Source organism: Ahaetulla prasina, chromosome 3 (assembly GCF_028640845.1).
Source record: "Ahaetulla prasina isolate Xishuangbanna chromosome 3, ASM2864084v1, whole genome shotgun sequence".
In the NCBI taxonomy this organism is placed as follows: Eukaryota; Metazoa; Chordata; class Lepidosauria; order Squamata; family Colubridae; genus Ahaetulla; species Ahaetulla prasina.
In genome coordinates, this window is record NC_080541.1 from 230,103,440 (window position 1) to 230,119,020 (window position 15,581).

A 15,581-nucleotide genomic window follows, 5' to 3' on the forward strand; every position below is an offset into this window, starting at 1 on the left:
GGATTACTTTTTTTAAAAAAACAGTTTATTTATGCATTTTCAGTTTACATACATACGTGCATTGTGAACAGCATTTTGTCTGGATCCATTTGCTTACATAATAATAGTTTCCCAGCGCCTAATTTCTACTCTATTATCCATCCATTTGTAGAACAGCTCCCATGTTCGAAAATACTCTGTATCTTCTTTTTCTTTTATCTTTAACGTCAATCTGTCCATTTCTGCACACTCTAGTATTTTTTTTTTAATTACATCGTCTTCTGTAGGTGTTTTCTCATTTTTCCAATACTGTGCAAATACAATTCTTGCTGCTGTAGAGACATGTCATATTAAGTGTATGTTCCCTTCATCATACTTTTCTGGTACTATACCTAACAGAAATATTTGTTATAGGATAGGATAGGATAGGATAGGATAGGAGAGGAGAGGAGAGGAGAGGAGAGGAGAGGAGAGGAGAGGAGAGGAGAGGAGAGGATTGGATAGGATAGGATAGGATAGGATAGGAGAGGAGAGGAGAGGAGAGGAGAGGAGAGGAGAGGAGAAGAGAAGAAAAGAGAAGAGAAGAGAAGAGAAGAGAAGAGAAGAGAAGAGAAGAGAAGAGAAGAGAAGAGAAGAGAAGAGAAAGAAGAAAAAAGAATATGGAATAGAATAGAATAGAATGATTGGACACAGAAGGAATTTGTCTTTGGTGCATATGCTCTCAGTGTACACAAAGAAAAAATAAAGATATATTCTAACTTTAACATCTTTTCTAACTATGTATGCATTTTTGTCCGGTATTTCTTTGCTTTTACACATGTCCATCACATGTGATAATAAGTGCCCAGTGTCAGGATTGCTTTTATTGGAACAGGTTTACTAATCTTGTAAGTTTAAATGTGGTTCCCTTCTCTGAAAAATCTTCATGTGAACTTGGAAAGAGATTATCTGAGCTGTTTTCTCAGGTTCCTTTCTTGGCATCCGGACTTAAGACCTTCTTATCTGACCGTAGAGGTTCTTCAAGGCTCTTCCCTCTTCCTTTGATCAACTGGTGGGATTCCACAGAAATCAGGAACTGGATTTGCTTGGTGGATTGTGCTCATGGGGGGAGGGGTCAAAAAGTCAAGGTGGCAGCCATGCCTGTGGGATCAAAGCCTTACCTCCCTGTAAACAGGGACAGAGTTTCAACTCATCTGGTTGCAGCTAAACTCCTATAGGATCTCCTGCTTGTGCAGCGGGTTGGACTAGAAGACCTCGAAGGTCCCTTCCGACTCCGTATTCTGTAAAATCTGGATTTGTTTATTTTTTTTGGCCACCTTGTGGTTACTCCGTTCATCAGATAATTCTCTTTCTTACAATTTGAGTGCAAATAAATCTATACAGGAAGTCCTTAAATTTCAGCAGTTCATTTAGTGACTGTTCAAAGTGACAACGGCACACTACAACATTGCAGGGAAACAGAAGCTTCATGTAGAAATTGGCAGAGGGATGCAAGAAAGAGAAGCAGAGACTTCCTATAGAGACCACTCCATTCCTTCCCACCCCCCCACCGTCAAAATACCAGCCTCCCTGTAGAAATACCTGGGACCTGACATGTCGTTCAGCTTCCCAGGGTGAGTCCAGGGTCGGGGGAGTCTGCCAGGAGGCAGAAGTGATGCTGAATGTGGTGTTTCCTTCTCCCCCCCTGCCTAGTGCTCCGGTGCCTCGGGATCCCTACTCGCGTGGTGACCAACTATAACTCTGCCCACGACACCAATGGGAACTTGGTCATCGAGCAATATTTGGACGAGAACGGGAAGCTGCAGAGGGGAAACCGGGAGCTCATCTGGTGAGTGACAGGAGGGAGTGGGAAGGCTCCTCCTCCTCTTGTCAAAACGCACTCCCTTCTAGCACTGATGATGTTACCTAGTTGGGTCATGAAACATCTGCAGGGAAACAACCAGGCTCAGAGAACACCAAAGACCCCACAGTCTCCTCCTCCTCTCCTTCCTTCCTTCCTTCCTTCCTTCCTTCCTTCCTTCCTTCCTTCCTTCCTTCCTTCCTTCTTTCCTCCTCCTCGCCACTCCCTTCTAGCACTAATGATGTTCCCTAGTTGGGTCATGAAACATCTGCAAGAAGTCAACCAAGCTCAGAGAGCACCAAGACCCCACAGTCCACCTTCTTCCTTTCTTCCTTCCTTCTCATCCTCCTCACTCCCTCCTAGCACTGATGATGTTCCCTAGTTGGGTCATGAAACATCTGCAAGGAAACAGCCAGGCTCAGAGAACACCAAAGACCCCACAGTCTCCTCCTCCTCTCCTCTCCTCTCCTCTCCTCTCCTTCCTTCCTTCCTTCCTTCCTTCCTTCCTTCCTTCCTTCCTTCCTTCCTTCCTTCCTTCCTTTCTTCCTTCCTTCTTTCCTCCTCCTCGTCACTCCCTTCTAGCACTGATGATGTTCCCTAGTTGGGTCATGAAACATCTGCAAGGAAACAACCAGGCTCAGAGAACACCAAGACCCCACAGTCCTCCTCCTCTCCTCTCCTCTCTCCTCTCCTCCTTCCTTCTCATCCTCCTCACTCCTCCTAGCCCTGATGATGTTCCCTAGTTGGGTCATGAAACGTCTGCAAGAAAACAACCAGGCTCAGAGAGCACCAAGGACCCAACAGTCCTCCTCATCCTCCCCCTCTCCTCCTCCTCCTTCCCTTCTAGCACTGATGATGTTCCCTAGTTGGGTCATGAAACATCTGCAAGGAAACAACCAGGCTCAGAGAACACCAAAGACCCCACAGTTTCCTCCTCCTCCTCTCCTTCCTTCCTTCCTTCCTTCCTTCCTTCCTTCCTTCCTTCCTTCCTTCCTTCCTCCTCCTCCTCCTCCTCCTCCTCCTCCTCCTCCTCCTCACTCCCTCCTAGCACTGATGATGTTCCCTAGTTGGGTCATGAAATATCTGCAAGAAGTCAACCAAGCTCAGAGAGCACCAAGACCCCACAGTCCACCTCCTTCCTTCCTTCCTTCCTTCTCATCCTCCTCACTCCCTCCTAGCACTGATGATGTTCCCTAGTTGGGTCATGAAATGTCTGCAAGAAATCAACCCAGCTCAGAGAGCACCAGGGACCCCGAATCTTTTGATTGGCTAGCAAATACTAAAAGTCTCACCTACCACAGACCAACACAACTCCCCTCCCACAATCCTCAGTCCTAAAACTCATCCTTTTCTGCAGGAAGCCAAGCTCATAAACTGCCCCTGCATTTAAGGTCACAGAGTTGCTGGGCTCGCCTGTACAACTTCCCCTGTCCTGTCTGCACCGCAGGCGAGACAGGGTGACTCAGGCTTGGGACACCCAACTCCCTCTTCCCCCTTTCCCCCCTCCCTCTGCTCACTTCCTCTCTCCCTTTTCTTCATCCTCCCCCCCCACAAGGTTTTGCAGCTGCAGCCTTGAACTCAGCACCCCGTTTTTTCAAACTCCCCCCCCCAAACAGTCAGTGGCGACCCCCCTCAGTCGGAATGCAGAAAAGCATTAATTTTATTTTTCAGATCTCTGATTGCTAATCTCCCAGTCCACAGTTTTTAATTTCTCTTTCAAGAGTTGCGTAAGAGCCGGGGTGGGTTTGCCGTTCCCTCCCTAAGCAATGGAGGCTCTGTTTTTAATCCGCACATTTATTTATTTGGTTTTTGCCTTTTTCCTCTTCCCCAATCTGCATCTTCCCAGCATGACGCTTCCTCTACCACGGAATGGCCTTTCCCTGTCCCGGATAAGGTCCTTTCTCTCTAAACTTTTCCATGAAAATTTCAGGGCTTCTCGGAAATCAGTTTCCGTTGCTTTTTATTTTTATTTTTATAAACCAAGAAGCCTCAGGCAAAACGGATATCCCCAAGGGAGGCCTCTGGCTCTGATGTCCAGAGTTTGTTTGTTTGCTCGTTTGATTATAAGCAGTCCTCGACTTACGACGGCAATAGAGCCCAAAGTTTCCATGGCAAGCAAGGCAGTTTTTAACTGAGGTTTGCAAGCAAGAGTTTTAAAGTAGGTTTGCCCCATTTTAGGACCATTCTTGCCGCCATTGTTAAGTGAATCACTGCAGTTGTTCATTTAGTCACACGTTGTTAAGTGAATCTGGTTTCCGCCTGGACTTTGCTTGTCAGAAGGTCGCAAATGGGGATCACGTGTCCCTCGGACACAGCAACCGTCATAAATGTGAGTCAGTTGCCAAGCATTTCTTTCTTTCTTTTTTTATTTATTTCTTTTCGTCAAGCATGTATTTTATGACAGATACGAGTGTAAACATAATTATAAACACATGCAAAGGACACGAATAAAAGAAAACATCAGGACAGGGACGGTAGGCACGCTGGTGCGCTTATGCACGCCCCTTATTTCAATTTTTATTTCAACTTTTATCATGTGACCATGGAGATACTGCAATGGTCATAAGAGTGAAAAATGGTCATAAGTCACTTTTTTCAGTGCTGTTGTAAGTTCGAACGGTCACTAAATGAATGGCTGTAAGTCAAGAACTCTCTTGCATTCATATGCTTCCCGTTTCTCTATTCAAAGCCATCAAAAGCCCAAAAACGAAAACATTTAAGATGATCAGGAATTAGATGAAACTAGGAAGCAAGTCCACGAATGGTTTTTAACCTCCACCTCTTTCCCCTGATGCAAGAGGCTTACAAACTGAGCCATAGTCCGCTAATTAAAGTCACAAATTAGCTAGATTGTGAGAAAGAAGGATGGAAAACCACAGAGAAGCCGGTCTGACGTCCATAACCAAAGGCTGGGAAATAGGAAAAAGATACACGCATCGTGGTCCTCTTGCCCAGATCCTCCTGGGACTGGTGGCAGAATGACCTCATGGGGCGTGGGAGGTGCCATGACCGCCCTTGACCCCTCCAGGGGCCTTTGATCCTCCTGGTTTGGATCATTGACCGTCTTAATTGGGCTTTGCAGTTCCCTGGCAGAAGTTGGTGGGAACCGTGGGACTTCTCCAATCGCAACAAGAAGCGAAGGCTTAACTAGGACAATCCGGAGCTTCTGCGTGGCCACAACCTCCACCGCCTCCCAAAATTGTGCAATTTAAGATCATGAGGCACCAAGTTAAATTCCTTGTGTGTCCGATCACACTTGGCTAATAAAGAATTCTATTCTATTCTATTCTATTCTATTCTATTCTATTCTATTCTATTCTATTCTATTCTATTCTATTCTATTCTATTCTATTCTATTCTAATGATGATTATTATGGTTGATTGCACAGTCATCCAGATGTTCAGACTAGATTTGTCATTTTTGTCCAACCGTTGAGTCCTTCTCAAGGACTTGGGACAGACAGATGTGGCTGTCTGACGGGGTTAGGATGTGAGCTGTTTCAAGTCAAGCTGCCTTTTGCAATTGACTGATGGGGATTTGGTCAACGCTGATGGTGTTGTTGTTGTTGTTGTTCATTGCATAGCCAGCCAGATGTTCAGACTGGATTTGGCAGTTTTGTCCACCTCTCAAGTCCTTCCCAGCTAGGACCTGGAATAGGCAGATGTGGTCATTTGATGATGTTAGACGTAGAAGATAAGCTCTTCTGAGTACAGCTGCCTTTTGCAATTGACTAAAGGGAATTTTGTCAATGCCACTGGTGGTCAAGATATGCTCCAGATGTTTTAGAATTGTGTTGTGGCCCACCAGCAGCCAGCAGAGCTGGCAGCAGAGTCAGACAGGGAGGAGGTTGGGGAAGAACATGGGCCAGTCCTGGAGTCTGGGGAAGCTCGGATGAGGGCTCTGCGTTGGAGGCAGAGAGGGGGCCAAGGCCATCTGGTAGTTCTTTGCTGCCTCCAGAGTCTGACATCAGTGAGGCAGAAGAACAGTGGGAGCCTGTTCCCAGTGCGTGCATGTGCAGAGCTGCCAGGAGACAGGAACTATTAAGAAAACAAGGTCAACCTGGGAGTAAGGCTTGGAGATGATTGTCCCCTCCCATAAGACAGAAAAGAGAAGCGAACGGGACGTGAGCTTTTGCAGGAAGCAGTTAGTTCATCTGGTCGGGAAAAGCTGTGGAGAAGTTCTCTTTGCCTCTGTGCTAAGTTTGGCCTTGCCCTGCATGTGGCAATTAGTGCTCTGGCAGCATTCCAAGGGAGATAAGGTGGGTGTTTGTAAACATTCCCCTGCAAGACTGTTTGAGAAGCCTTTCGGACAGGGAATGACAATGATTCACAGCCGTATGAATAAAAGAGGTTTGCCGGGACTAAGTTTGTGCTGTTTACCTTTTAAGGAAGCCTAGGTTGGAGCAGGTTGCACCCAAGGCGCCTATCCCTACTGGAACTCCCTTAGCTTGCTCCTGCCATAGTCATTAATAACAGATAATCATGTTTTCAATCTTCATATGTTTGCAAAGTGTAAACACCTTTTCCAGCCCTGGTTCAACAGCTGCTGGCTGTGGTTGCTCAGCCAACCATCCTGAGTCGGGCAGACCATTTGTTACCACATGTCCAAAATTATTATTAGGGTTGATTACACAGCCAGGTGTTCAGACTGGATTCGGCATTTTATCCACCTTTCCCGTCCTTCCCAAGGACCTGGGTTAGCAGATGTGGCTTAATAATATTAAAGGTAGGATATAAAATGTCCCGAGTCAAACTGCCTTTTGTGTTGACTGATGGGGATTTTCTCAATACTGATGGTGTTCAAATGGTGTTCCAGATGTTTTAGGATTGAACTCAAAATGCCTATCCCTATTGGGACATTCTTTGCTTTCTTTGTTGTTCTGTTTCCATTTGTGGGTCTTTGTATTTTGTTATATTCTTCAGTTCTTTCTCTTCTACTCTGCTGTTTGCAGGTCCTGCCACATTCACTATCCAGAATTTTTTTGTCTTTCTTATCAACAGTTGTTAAGTCTGGGGTGTCTGAAGTTTTCATTTTTCCATGACTTTCTCTATTTTATAATCCCATCGGTTCTCACTTTGCAGGCAAAGGGTATTTCTTGCAGATCTTCTAGTGCACCATTGTTGCTACTTTGTTGTGCCGTTGTTTGTAGTCAGTCTGGGCGATCTTCGGGCAGCAGCTAACCAAATGGTTCCCTGTTTCTTCTGCTTCTTTGCTGTCTTCTTGCTGTCTTCTCAATTCTGGTTTTGTGTGCATTTGTTCCAGTGGTGGGTTTCAAAAATGTTTTCTACCAGTTCTGTGGGTGTAGCTTGGTGGGCGTGGCAGGGGAAGGATACTGTAAAATCTCCATTCCCACCCCACTCCAGGGAAGGTTGCTGCAAAATCCCCATTTCCTCCTGATCAGCTGGGACTTGGGAGACACAGAATAGATGGGGGTGGGGCCAGTCAGAATTTTTACTACCGCTTCTCCGAACTACTCAAAAGTTCCACTACTGGTTCTCCAGAACTAGTCAGAACCTGCTGAAACCCACCTCTGATTTGTTCTCAAGGCTTGGTTTTGTTATTATTATTATTATCATTATTTTGTCTTTATGGATACCAGAAGGAGGAGGAGCAGTACTTTCTGGCCTTTTCTTTCATATTTCCGATGAGAACAGTTTGTTCTGCAGATGGTGGAGAATGTGGAGTGTGTTATCACTGGGAGCCTGGTGGGCATTTCCACCCTGTATAAACCTCAGAAGGAATGTGGAGGAGGAGGAGGATATCCATGGATCTCCTCAATCATTCTTTCTCCTTTCTTTGGTCTCTCCTTCCCTTCTCGACCCAGGAATTATCATTGCTGGGTGGAATGTTGGATGACCCGTCCAGACCTCCCGAGCGGCTATGACGGCTGGCAAGCCTTGGATCCAACTCCGCAGGAAAAGAGTGAAGGTAAGCGATGGACAGGTTGCGTTACCAGGTCTCTCGCAAAGGCTAAGGGAGGATCTGGGATGGACAGACTGTTACTTGCCAAGTTCATACTTGCAGGTCCACACTTGGAATGTTGCATCCAGCTATGATTTCAAAAAAAGACATTGAGACTCTAGAAAGAGTGCAGAGGAGAGCAACCAAGATGATGAGGGGGCTGGAGGCTTAAAATACAAAGAACGGTTGCAGGAATTGGGGATGTCTAGTATAATGAAAAGAAAGAGGGACAGAATAACAGAGTTGGGATGTTGGACTAGATCAGGGGTCTCCAACCTTGGTCCCTTTCAGACTTGTGGACTTCAACTCCCAGAGTCCCTCAGCCAGCAAAGCTGGCTGAGGAACTCTGGGAGTTGAAGTCCACAAGTCTGAAAGGGACCAAGGTTGGAGACCCCTGGATTAGATGACCAACAAAGTCCCTTCAAACTCTAAGCTTCCCTTCAGAAGTTGTGGGAACTCCATCACTGGAGACTTTTAAGAAGAGACGGGACAGCCATTTGTCCGGGATGGCATAGGGTCTCCTGCCCCAGGAGGGGGTTGGACTAGCAGACCTCCAAGGTCCCTTCCAAGCCTGTCCTTCTACGTGCTATGTGCTCCCTTCCGCAGGAGTCTACTGCTGTGGGCCAACTCCGGTGAAAGCCGTCAAGGACAGGCAGCTGGATTTTAAGTACGATGTGAAGTTCGTGTTTGCCGAGGTCAACGCCGATGTGGCTTATCTGATGCTTCAGAGCGACATGTCCCGGAAGAAGACCACGCACCCCACCTTTGTGGGCAAGAAGATCAGCACCAAGAGTGTGGGGAAGGACACCAAGGAGGACATTACACACACCTACAAGTATCGTGAAGGTACTCGGAGGGGCCGTGGGGAAGCCGGGTGGGCACCTTTGAGCTCATCCCTGCAGGAAATAGAATAGAATAGAATAATAGAATAGAATAGAATAGAATAGAATAGAATAGAATAGAATAGAATAGAATAGAATAGAATAGAATAGAATAGAATAGAATTTTTATTGGCCAAGTGTGATTGGACACACAAGGAATTTGTCTTGGTGCATATGCTCTCAGTGTACATAAAAGAAAAGATACGTTCATCAAGGTACAACATTTACAACACATACAACAAATACGGCCATAATTGAGCCTGGAATGACAGTCATAACTCATGCCGATCCTTAAGTGGATCCCCACATGGATCAAAGGATGACCAGTTTATGTCCAGGATGCAAGGAGTCTGGACATAAACTGTTTCAACTCCTACCCTCAAAACGACGCTATAGAGTCCTGCACACCAGAACAACTAGACACAAGAACAGTTTTTTCCCGAAGGCCATCACTCTGCTAAACAAATAATTCCCTCAACACTGTCAGACTATTGACTAAATCTGCACTACTATTAATCTTCTCATCGTTCCCATCACCCATCTCTTTCCACTTATGACTGTATGACTGTAACTGTGTTGCTGGCAATCCTTATGATTTATATTGATATATTGACCATCAATTGTGTTGTAAATGTTGTACCTTGATGAACGTATCTTTTCTTTTATGTACACTGAGAGCATATGCACCAAGACAAATTCCTTGTGTGTCCAATCATACTTGGCCAATAAAATAAAAAAAATTCTATTCTTTGGGTGGTGGCCATTTAAGTGACCAAAGCCGTCATTAAGCAAATCCATTTGTCCACCACGGCTGTATTTCTTTTCGTTTTTGTTTGGCTGGAAAGAAAGGCCAGATTCTGGCAAAAACGTGAATTGCCGTCACAGGAACGAGGGGCACTGGAAACAGGCATAAGCACCGGTCAGTTGCCAAGCAATCATATGACCGTGGGAACCATCATCAGAACTTTGAATCTGCCTGCCTTGGATGTTGCCCTGGAGAGATCGGTTGTAACTTCGAATTGGCGCTGAGGAATTTGTCATAAATTGAGAACCAGCTGTTAATGGGCTCCTGTGTATGTTTAATGGAAGCCCAAATATTCAGAAATAATGAAGAAATGCCTAGGCCAGGGGTCTGCAAACTTGGCTCTTTTAAACTGGCTGAGGAACTCTGGGAGTTGAAGTCCACAAGTCTTAAAAGAGCCAAGTTTGCAGACCCCTGGCCTAGGGCAAGGTTTCTCAACTTCAGAGACTTTAAGATGCACGGACGTCAACTCCCAGGATTCCCCAGCCAGCAGAGACTTTCTCTGAGGTTGAGAAACATTGGTCTAGTAGTGCTTTTGTTCCATGTTTTGCACATCCACCATCAGTTGGCCGTCTGGAGCTCTTAAGCATGTGCAGAGTTTCAATAAAGGAGAATATTCGTTGCTCAGGGTTGAAACGCAGTGATGGACTTACCACCACAACTGAGCTCAAAATTTCCATTGCTAAGCAAGACGTTTGTCAAGTGAGTTTGGCCCCCGTTTTACGACCTACCTCGCCACTGTTATTAAGCAAATCACTTCCATTATTCAATTAGTGACCAGGTTGCTCAGCGAATCTGGCTTTCCCATTGACTTTGCTCATTAGAAGGTCCCAGAAGGGGATCAGGTCACCCCAGGACACTGTGACCATCATTAATATTAATTAATATTATTAATTAATTAGCATTTAATAATAATAATAAACTATCAGTTGTGGGATGCAGTGGCTCAGTGGCTAAGACGCTGAGCTTGTCAATCGAAAGGTCGGCAGTTCAGCGTTTTGAATCCCTAGTGCCGTGTAATGGGGTGAGCTCCCGTTACTTGTCCCAGCTTCTGCCAACCTAGCAGTTCGAAAGCAGGTAAAAAATGCAAGTAGCAAAATAGGGACCACCTTTGGTGGGAAGGTGACAGCGTTCCGTGCGCCTTTGACGTTGAGTCATGCTGGCCACATGACCACGGAGACGTCTTTGGACAGCGCTGGCTCTTCAGCTTTGAAACGGAGATGAGCACCGCCCTCTAGAGTCAGGAACGACTAGCACATATGTGCGAGGGGAACCTTTACCTTTAAATCATCAGTTGCGAAGCATCTGAATCTTGATCATGTAACCATGGGGAGGCTGCGACGGTCATAAAAACGGTCATAGGTCACTTTCCCCAGTGCTGTTGTAACTTCAAACAGTCACTAAACAAACTGTTGTAAGTCAAGGACTACTTGGACGTAATTTGAGCAATGAAACCTCTGCAACGAAACAGCCCAGCTCAGCCTGCAGAGTTTCTTTAGAAAGAAGTCGGGTTTGGGCAGCGTTTCCTCTTAGGCAGGTGGAGGGAGAGCAGCTGCCCTCTGGGTACCCCTCCCCCCTCCCCCAAAAAGAACATTTTCCAGGTTTCTTTGCTCCTGTTTTGGCTGCAGATTCGGAGGAGGAGAAGCCCGAGAAGGTCCAGGCCACGCAGGAGGAAGGTTTGGCCCTCAGGATCAAGGCTTCAGAGGGGATGAACAACGGGTGCGACTTCGACGTCTTTGTGGTCATCAACAACAACACGCCCGAGGAACGGCTCTGCCGGCTGAGGATTTCGGCCGCCACCACCAGCTACAACGGGGCGCTGGGCTCCGAATGCGGGTTCAAGGACCTGTTGAACGTCAAGCTGGATCCCAACGCAGGTAGTGTCAGAAGAAGAATTCAGGGTTCCAACTTCAACAGGGCGCAGGAATAAATCAAAATGAAATATCCAGACAACTGGGAGGAAAGGAAAATGATTTAGTCCTCAAAGTAAAGAGATTTGCCCAGGGTGTCAGCTGCAGAAAAATGGGGTTTCATAGGGGAGCTTGTCCTTGGTGTGGGTCTTGAGGGGTGTGGAAGTGGGTACGTGCTGGTTCTGGGGTGACCCTTGAGGGATGTGGGTAGGTGTTGAGGCAGAGAAGTTAATTATAGTAGTGGCCAAAATTGTGGAAACCTTTTGGGAAAAGTGTATTTTCTAAAACTAGCTAATAACACCACTTTTTTGGGGGGAGTAGTACCATAAAAGTATATATTGATGGAAAGATAATTTAATTAAGAATGTAATGCAATAACTTTTATGAAGGATTTGCTATTAGCAGTTACAGTATAAAGAAGAAAAGTGAAACACGTAGAAAAAACGAGATATACAAAAATGATCACCATGTCAGTTAATACTTAGTTGGGTAAACTTTAGCATGAATTACGGCCTTACAACGTCTTCCCATGGAATGAACCAAGTCTTTGAGTTCTGCAGCTGTTATCATGTGAAACCAAGATTGAATGATGGCTTCTATTAACTGGGTTTTATTACTGGGTCACTTCTGACTAACCAGTTTCTTTAGTCGGCTCCAGTGGTGGGATTCAGCCAGTTCGCACCACTTCGGGAGAACCGGTTGTTAACTTTCTGAGCAGTTTGGCAAACTGGTTGTTGGAAGAAATCATTAGGACAGAGAACCGGTTGTTAAATTGCTTGAATCCCACCACTGGTCGGCTCCATAAATTTTCAATTGGGTTAAGGTCTGGGCTATTCCCAGGCCATTCCAGCAGTGGAATAGGATCCTGAAACTCAAAAAAAAAAAGAAGTGGTGTTATTAGCCACCAAACCTCAAAAATACACTTTTTCCAAAAGGTTTCCACAATTTTGGCCACTACTGTAAGTCAAGAGAAGTGGATTAAGTCTCTCTGTTTGAACTGCAAGCATTCTAATTATGTTTACATTGTGTTAGCTGAGTTTTGTAGGTTTGCTTGTGAATGTTTGACATCAGTGTTTAATTCTCATGTTTGAGAAAGTTTAAAGGATTTCGGAGGCTGCTAATCAATAACTTTGTGGAGACCTGGGTTAATTGATGTATGATTTCCCCGTACAATATTTCTAACCCCATTATATGCATTCATAAATTCTTTCCACACTAGGCTTGTGCATGGGTTGGGCTGCAGGGTTGATGGTCGGGCTCGCTCGTCCATCATGCTGGGGACAGTGGGGGGGGAGGAGGGGGGAACAGGAGAGGCAAAGGAGAAGAATGTGGATCATGTCGGTCAGGATGCCTGTAGGCCTGATGGTGGATTTGGCTCCGATATCTGAGCGAACTTCACTTTGTGTGCCAAATGGGTTGCATTTTCATTCCAGTAAAGCTTTTGCACAGTTTTTTTTTTATTTTTTTTTATTTACATTTATATCCCGCCCTTCTCCGAAGACTCAGGGCGGCTTACAGTGTATAAGGCAATAGTCTCATTCTATTTGTATATTTATATACAAAGTCAACTTATTGCCCCCAACAATCTGGGTCCTCATTTTACTTACCTTATAAAGGATGGAAGGCTGAGTCAACCTTGGGCCGGGCTTGAACCTGCAGTAATTGCAGGCTGCTGTGTTCTAATAACAGGCTTCTTACAGCCTGAGCTATCACGGCCCTTGTTGTGCAGGCTCCTGACACATTACAGCAGAGTCGTGCAGCAGCTCCTTGGCAACCTTAAGGCTTGCGGACTTCAACTCCCAGAATTCCCCAGCCAACAAAACCTTCCAGAAATTCTCTGGCCTTTTGGGACTTAACTTGTTCTAGGTTGCTCACAGATTGCGTCCAATCTGGTTGTGCAGTTAAGTAGTTTTCATTGTGTCTTTTGAGTTGTAGTTGGCGTTTACAGATGCACTGCGATTCTGTTTGGTCTGCCTGTCTGTGCCTGGACTTCGACATTGGCAGGTTGCCTCCCTGCTGCGAATTTATTGTAGGGGCATCCTTGGAGACTGAGAAAAAGACATGATGGGGGGAGTAATGGATTGGTCAGCATCAGCACCTGCCCCAAACCTGCCCAAAACAGTAGAATTACAGAATAACAAGATTGGAAGGGACCTTAGAGGTCTTCTAGTCCAGCCCCCTGCTCAAGCAAGAGACCCTATACATTTCAGACAAATGGCTGTCCAGTCTTTTCTTAAAAACCTCCAGTGATGGAGCACCCACAACTTCTGCAGACAAGTTATTCCACTGATTAATTGTTCTAACTGTCAGAAAAATTCTCCTTAGTTCTAGGTTGCTTCTCGCCTTGATCAGTTTCCACCCGTTGCTTCTTGTTCTACCCTCAGGTGTTTTGGAGAATAGTTTGACTCCCTCTTCTTTGTGGCAACCCCTGAGATATTGGAACACAGCTATCATGTCTCCCCTAGTCCTTCTTTTCATTAAATTAGACATACCCAGTTCCTGCAGCCATTCATCGTATGTTTCAGCCTCCAGTCCCCTAATCATCTTTGTTGCTCTTCTCTGCACCTTTTCTAGAGTCTGAACATCATTTTTACATCGTGACGACTTTCATTTATTTATTTATTTATTTATTTCTCTCACTCACTCACAGAGAGAGAGAGGGGGAGAGAGAGAGAGAGAGAGAGAGAGAGAGAGAGAAAGAAAGAAAGAAAGAAAGAAAGAAAGAAAGAAAGAAAGAAAGAAAGAAAGAAAGAAAAAGAGAAAGTGTGTGTGAGAGAGAGAGAGAGAGAGAAAGTGAGAGAGAGAGAAAGAGAGAAAGAGAGAAAGAGAGAGAGAAACTGTGTGTGTGTGATTGAGTGAGAGAGAGAGAGAAAGTGAGAGAGAGAAAGAGAAAGTATGTGTGTGAGAGAGAGGGGGGAGGGGGAGGGAGAGAGAGACAGAGAGAAAGAGAAAGCAAGAGAAAAAGAAAGAAAAAGAGAAAGTGTGTGTGTGTGAGAGAGAGAGACAGAGACAGAAACACAGAGAGAGAGAAAAAGAGAAAGAAAGAAAGAAAGAAAGAAAGAAAGAAAGAAAGAAAGAAAGAAAGAAAGAAAGAAGGAGAAAGTATGTGTATATGTGAAGAGGGGAGGGAGAGAGAGGGAGAGAGAGAGATCTTTCCAGCTCTCCATATTGCAGGAATTTGTGCTCAGTTCCTGGGGAGCCACAGGGACAAAAAGACAAGCAATATACACCTTCTTAGGATGCTCAGGTATTCCTTCCTCTGGATAAAACTTGCACCTGAGGCCCAGATTCTGCAGAAACTTTTTGGAATCAAAAGCTGGAGGAACGAAGAGGGAGGCAAGGCTGGGCAAGGCCGATCCTTTGCTCTCTCTCCCTTTCTCTCCAGGAAAGTATGACCTGGTTTTTCCATAACTGAGAAGGGCTCCAAACCCCGCAAGGGGAGCTCAGATCTCTCCTGCGTGCTGCTATTTTTGGATTTAGGTAGAGCAGAAAAACTGCTCCAACCTCAGGTTGACCTCCCAGAATTAAATGCCTTGCATTTAAAACTCCTTCACAGCTGCTTTGAGGGAGCAGCAAACGTCGAACGGTTTGGCTCTCTGAAGATAGAAACCCCATGGAGCATTTTCTGATAGAAATCCGTGGGGTTTTGCTAGGGATTCTTAGACCTTCTTCCTCTCTACACCTTTCACAATCTTTTTATTTTTATTCTCTCGGTTTTATTGTGCAGCACCCAGAGTTCGTTTGGACTCCGGTGGTGTCTAAATTGACTCAATTGAATTAAATGACTGTGGTGGGAAAACAATTCTTAAGTGAATACCTGCATAGAACAGAACAGAATTCTTTATTGGCCAAGTGTGATTGGACACACAAGGAATTTGTCCTGATGCATAAGCTCTCAGTGTACATAAAAAGACAAGATCATCAAGAATCCTAAAGTGCAACACTTAATGATAGTCATAGGCTACAAATAAGCAATCAGGAAACAATCAATATCAATATCAATTGTAAGGATGCCAGCAACAAAGTTACTGTCATACAGTCATAAGTGGGAGGAAATGGGTGATGGGAACGATTAGAAGATTAATAGAAGTGCAGATTCAGTAAATAGTCTGACAGTGTTGAGGGAATTATTTATTTAGCAGAGTGATGGCATTTGGGGGGGAAAAACTGTTCTTGTGTCTAGTTGTTCTGTTGTGCAGTGCTCTAT

The 15,581-nt window shown here is 45.2% G+C and overlaps 1 protein-coding gene across 1 annotated transcript in view; it reads left to right on the plus strand.

The window, feature by feature from the left end:
• Window positions 1-15,581, plus strand: part of TGM2 (transglutaminase 2) — an 86,273-nt gene that overhangs the window by 58,520 nt on the left and 12,172 nt on the right. Inside the window, exons 7-10 of the mRNA XM_058177180.1 lie at window positions 1,672-1,807; window positions 7,645-7,748; window positions 8,388-8,627; window positions 11,093-11,341. Coding sequence (XP_058033163.1) covers window positions 1,672-1,807; window positions 7,645-7,748; window positions 8,388-8,627; window positions 11,093-11,341 — 729 coding nt within the window. The remainder of the gene's footprint in view (window positions 1-1,671; window positions 1,808-7,644; window positions 7,749-8,387; window positions 8,628-11,092; window positions 11,342-15,581) is intronic.